The following is a 6,000-nucleotide window of genomic DNA, read 5'->3' on the forward strand; positions in this document are numbered from 1 at the left end:
AGTTGGAGATTTACAAGTGTTTGGAGGGGGAGGTATCCCTGTAATAGGCTGTGGAGGCCTGCGGGGTTGTGAGCTGCTGAGGTTCCCACATTTTCTGGACAGTTGGCTCACAGATAATGGTGAAATTATCAGCCTTATGCGCCTGCCGCCCTTTACATTCAAAAAGATTGCAGGTACTCATGTCTGTTAGAGGCTGAGTCGACCCCAGAAAGGTAAAGCTATCTCTGTAACAGGCAATGGAGACCCATAGGTTTGTGAAACATCAAGGTTCCCAGTAGTAGTAAGTGACATGAATGTGTTGGGTGTTACAACAGATTAGCCGTGAGGAGAAGCAGTTGCTTTGTCCTGTAGAAGTAGATGGAGAGAACCTGTCTGTGGGAGAAAAGCAGCTAATTTGTTTGGCCCGTGCTCTGCTTCGTAAGAATAAGATCCTGCTTTTGGATGAAGCTACAGCATCAGTCGATGTGGAGACAGACCATTTGATCCAGGAGACAATCCATGATGCCTTTGGACATTGCACGGTTCTCACCATAGCTCATCGCCTTAACACTGTCACAGCTTATGACCGTGTAATGGTCATGGACTCTGGAAAGGTATAATTTGTATAATTTTATGTTTGCTTATGGTTTCTAGCCAAGGAAATTGTGAAGCCAAGAATATGAGAATTCTCTGTTATGCTGGTGGATTAATCTGTGTGATGCTTTTAAATTTAAGCGAGAGCTTTTGAAGCTTATGTAGTGAAATGCTGATGAAGTGTACATCAATTTAAACCTTTCCTAGCCTGTTTATTTCCTCCTTCACTCCTACAAGCTACAATGGAAGACAGCCATGAAATAATGCGTACATACAGTCTATGAAAATACAAAATTATTGCCATCTATTGTTCCTATACCCAAATTACCAGAAGAAGTGCCAAGATTATAAAATGGACAGGAGAGTAGGTGATGGAAGGCTTCCAACAAGAAATATGAACATATGAACAAAGTTTGTAAGTTTTCATATTGTCGGTATGTGTATTTTCACTTCAGTATTTTATTCATTTGCTTTGCAGACATGTGTTGTATTTATATACTATATGATAAATTATTTTTTTAATTTGTAGGTGACTGAATTTGACACTCCAGAAAATCTGATGAACTGTGGTGACTCACTTTTTCGTCAGATGATGTTGGCGATGGGTATTTCTTCCCTCCGGGACAGCTCTGCTACATGATCATGAGTACTTTAGGTCACCAATGTTATTGTTATTAGTATTAATAATAGTAAAAATGTTAATACATTGAATAAAAGTATAACCATGTCATTTAACAATATTGTAACAATTCAGCTGCTGCATGCAGAGATAGGTTTGTGTGTGTATAAGTGATTATAACTGGTACAGAATTTTGTAAAGTGTATGTTTAACCCAGTTAATGTTTCACTGTAAGTTAGACCTTTATAATCATTTTGATTTTGAACCTTGCTCCTACCAGCTGCAAATTAATTTGGGTATAAAAAAAAAAGTTTGGTGTGCGAAAATATAAAACTAGTGCTGAGGTTCCATGAACTATTAGAAATGGTGTCAAAGAGTCTAAAAAGCAGGGATTCAGCATGTAGTCATAGTGTGACATTAAATTACCAGGTTGGTAGTAGAAGGCTTCTCGCATGTACCTGTGTGAGCAAATTGGAAGCCTTCTGAAAGAGGGCAGTAAAGGGTTAAAATTGTCCATTTTCTCAAACTGTAGAGCAGTGATAAAGAAATGAAATGAAGGCTGAAAGTATTGTATCTTTCAGTGTAAGACTTTAACTGAAATTTCTTCACTTTGCAACAGCTGTTTTTGTTTTAATTTGTAATTGTTTTTTAAAAGAGAAGGATTAGAAGTAATTGTCACCTTTTAAAGGTGTAATACAGGGTTAGATGTGTGATTATATGTAATTCCATGGATGCATTTTCTTGTTTAACCCTTTCTAGAAGTTTGCTGATGTAATATTGACATAGCACTTTTTCCTTTGTGGTTAGATGTCAGTGCATTGTGGACATGTATTTTTTTCTTTATTTAGGTGGTTGATCAAATTCTGCTGCGATCATTTCAGTGCCTTTATCAAGCAAATGCTGCCATCTGCTGATTATTTTTGTAACATTTTATGGGAGTGTGCGATATTATATGTACACAAGTTGGTTGCCTGTAAAACAGCTGAAATTTCCTAGCTTGGGAAAAAGTTGTACAGTCTTATTACTAGAAAGGGTTAACTATATTTCATATGAAACAAGTATGGTGAGTTTGTCATCTGTTCTGATGATGAAGTTGGAAAGTCTTAGCTTCAGGGCAAAATTCTGTTGCCCTGAATATTTTTTTATTGACCCTCTGCAAGCCACAGACCGATTAAATCGGCTTGGGGTACTTGCATTGAAATTGCTATAGCCAAAGAGATTGGCTTGTTGTTGTGTATTGATAAAGCATTTCTCTCAATACATGGCATCAGGTGTAACATACCTATGTTAGATAAAAGATTAGGCTTTCACATGATCTGTACGTGTCGTCATTGCAAGGTCATTTGAGGAAGTATTTTGGGGTTTACTGTGCAACTGAGTTTATCTCCCAAGTAAGTTTGGGATTTATAGCATATAGTTCTTCTGTGGGGCTTAGCAGTCACAAGATTAAGAGAATGTCTTCTGAGAAGGGACATTGTGTAGTCTGGTGGTTTAAGTACCACTTTTTCAGAGGAACTTTGTGTTACCCTGAGTTTGGAGGAAGTAGGTTCCTCTCAATCATTGGAACACGTCTGCCATATTACATGGTGTCACATCCCAGAAAACCATAATCTTATATTTCCTGGCAAGGAGACCCTGAAATCTCATGTTAATTCAGTTTCTAACCTTTGAGTTCTTTACTTTTCATATAATTATATTGTTCTGCCACAAGTCAGGGATCAGGGATGTGCATGCTGCTCAGCAGTCTGAACTATACTGACTTAAGAAACTGGGACTTTTTGCAAAGAAGGTTGCTAGTGAACATCAGCTTTCTCCATCAATATATTTTTATTGACATTTTGTTTACAGATACAAGTTTTATTTGGATCATCTGTTCTAGGATTCTTCCTCTTTCCTCTTCCAACATTAACACTTCCATGCCAGTCATCTAGCAACCAGTGCCCTTTATCTGTCTGTTTTTCCCAAAGTTCTCTGTCTTCAATTTCCTCACCTGTTTTTCCTTCCTTCTGTGTGACATCTAATATGTTGTTCCCATCTCTTATTCTTACATATTTTCCTTTTATTCCCGTGTTCAAAACCTTTTGGGGATAATTTCTTGGTTCTTTCTTACAATGTACCCATACCATCTTGTACTGCTATTGAAGATTTGAAGCTATCAGGATGAATAAACTTGCTGAAATATTCTCAGGCATTTAGCCATGTCAGTGTTGAACTAAAAACAAATGTTTCAGAGGTGATATGGCTCTCCTCCATAAATGTCAAGGACATAAGGTTAAGCATGGTGGTGATAGGTTAGTGTCAGACATGCTAAAATCTTCTAGGATCATCAGCCATGTCAGTGTTGCATTGCCCATGATGATTGAGACTGACATGGCTGATTGTCCGAGAATATTTTATTTCTTCTGTTATTTATTAATTTATGTTCCTATGTATTTATTTGTTTTTAAATTGTCTCGTATTTTTGGTTTTGTATTCTCTTTCTCATATTTCTTATTGCATGCCTCATAAAAAATCTCAGCTGCTCTTAGTCTGTTGATATCTGTCATTGTCCATCTTTATTGTAGGTCTATATGAATGTTTCATCCAGTAAACATTATCTTATAAAGACATGGGTGCCACGAGGCAGCTGGTTGTCTGGGAGAGAAACAAGATAATTTTCATGCAAACGTATGTTTAAGCCATGTAAGTCTCTTTGTCCTGATAGCCCCAGAATACTCAGGATGACAGAATATTTTTTTAAAACAATGTTTCTGTAGATTCTGAAGGGTTCTGATGATGGTGTATAACACTTTGAATCACTGGGATTTTGAACTTTGCCCATCATTTGGTATTCTAGGAACTAGTAAACAGCATTTCAGAAACTGGATCTCTTTCCGTCCTCGGGCGAAGGGGGAATGGAAGACACCTACTATGTTGGGTCCCTTAGAAATAGCTAACCTCCAGTGATTGAAGTTAGCTCTTTTTAAGGGACCCAACTGAGTAGGTGTGTCACATTTCCCCCTCCCCCTAGGACAGAAACAGATCCAGTTTCTGAAACATCGTGTTTTCTAGTTTCTAGAATACTGCACAATGGACAAATCATTCATTCCAATCAGTCATTCCAATTTCTCTGTGTTGGGTGTTAATACATAGAGAAATGGGATTGGGTTATGTGGACAGGATTCATGTGGCTTAAGATAGGGACTGATTGTGGGTTTTTTGAACATGGTGTTGAACCTTCAGGTTCTATATAGAAATATTTGGAATCTTTTCATTTACTGAACAACTGGCAGCCTCTCAAGAAGGACTTACCTGCAGGGAAGTAGTTAGCTAGTTAATTTGTTAGTTGACTTGTAATTTGGAGTTTTAACTCATTTGAATTAACAAAATATCAAAGAACACTAGTGTACATTCCTACTATAATGAGCAAAATTCAAAATTGTTGTGTATATTGAATCTAGTATGCAGTTATATGCAGTACAAATATTTATATAAGTCTTATAAGTATCTATATAATTTTCATATATAATAGATGATGTAATGTCTGTTATTTTGATGATTTTTCATACTTTTTCTTGTAATTGTGCAGTTCACATATTTGTTGTGAGGTAAATGGGTGAATGTCACTCCTGTTATCCGGCCATTTTATGCAGAATGTCTTGAATTTGAAGGAAATCTACCTAAATTTTAGAGCTTATACACCATCTAAATGGTAAGGCGGTACAACTACTTACTCACAGACGTGGACATACACATCACTACAGTGTTCATTCACAAATTATGTGAAAAAATGTTCCATGGCCCTAGTGCATTATTAACAGAAGTCTGCAGGCCAGTCTTCAGGGAGACAGGATATCTGGCCAAACACATGTTAACACTTCGCGGACCGGTGATTTAAATATTTAAATCACCCTGGGGACCGGCGTTTTTAAACCTACTACCCTAACTTGTGCACTGTTCACTTTAAAAATTAATATAAAATCTCCTAATTAATTTTATGAACTAAAATTTTTGGAGAAGACTTACCAGAGCTCCTAGAAGTGCTTCAGAGTGTGATATTTCTGGAAACATTCCCCTCTGTGAAGAGGCATGACGCAGAACTTGCAGACATAGGAAGTCTTGCTTCGCTTCTTATGCACAGCGCACACACGGCACTGCCTAGAAGGATACTTCCGCATCGATTGTTCACTCATCACAATTTTCACGAGGGTATGTTTCCGCATATCACCTGAGAGTCGCCCAGGGGGGTGGGAGTAGATGGTCCCGGTCATACTACGTCTGTGTCTGACACAGGTTCTGCCGCCACTGTGAGGTCTGTAGCCCAGACTTCTGCCACATTCATGAGAAATGCCTTGTATTTCAAAGTTGAATTTTCGTTTAGCTCTTTGAAAACCAAAAATGAATTGAAAAGGGCACAATTTATAAGCCACAGGGCAACTCTCTTCGTCCATTTTACTGTTTTCCTAGGAAGGGAATAATAGGCCAAGTATTGGTCGGCTCTGTCAACTCCTTCATGAACATATTATACTGAGAAATACAAAGAGGCTTCTTCTTCACTTGCCTGTGTCGTCTTTGAACATCGACCATGCTCGAATTGTGAATAGTGGAAATCATATTCACAACGCGAGTATCCCTCCAGGACTGAAGAAGAATGTCCCCCTTCCTCCTGAATGTGGTGTCACCACGTTTCAGGGATTTACATTCCTCTTTCAGATCTGGAGGAAGGCCTCTGTTCACCCTAATTGTACCACAAACATGTACTTTCCTTGAAAGTAGGTATTTTGCAGTTGGCACACTGTTATAAAAATTATCTTGATAAACGTGATAAT

At 37.9% G+C, this 6,000-nt stretch overlaps 1 protein-coding gene across 6 annotated transcripts in view; it reads left to right on the forward strand.

Moving 5' to 3' along the window:
• Positions 1-4,022, forward strand: part of LOC111870643 (multidrug resistance-associated protein 5) — a 164,573-nt gene extending 160,551 nt beyond the window's left edge. For all 6 annotated transcript variants that reach the window (XM_033753952.1, XM_033753953.1, XM_033753954.1 and 3 more), the window contains 2 exons: positions 315-593; positions 1,103-4,022. In XM_033753952.1, coding sequence (XP_033609843.1) covers positions 315-593; positions 1,103-1,213 — 390 coding nt within the window. In that variant the 3' untranslated portion in view covers positions 1,214-4,022. The remainder of the gene's footprint in view (positions 1-314; positions 594-1,102) is intronic.
• The last annotated feature ends 1,978 nt before the right edge of the window (positions 4,023-6,000 follow it).

This window comes from Cryptotermes secundus, unplaced genomic scaffold (assembly GCF_002891405.2).
Source record: "Cryptotermes secundus unplaced genomic scaffold, Csec_1.0 scaffold588, whole genome shotgun sequence".
In the NCBI taxonomy this organism is placed as follows: Eukaryota; Metazoa; Arthropoda; class Insecta; order Blattodea; family Kalotermitidae; genus Cryptotermes; species Cryptotermes secundus.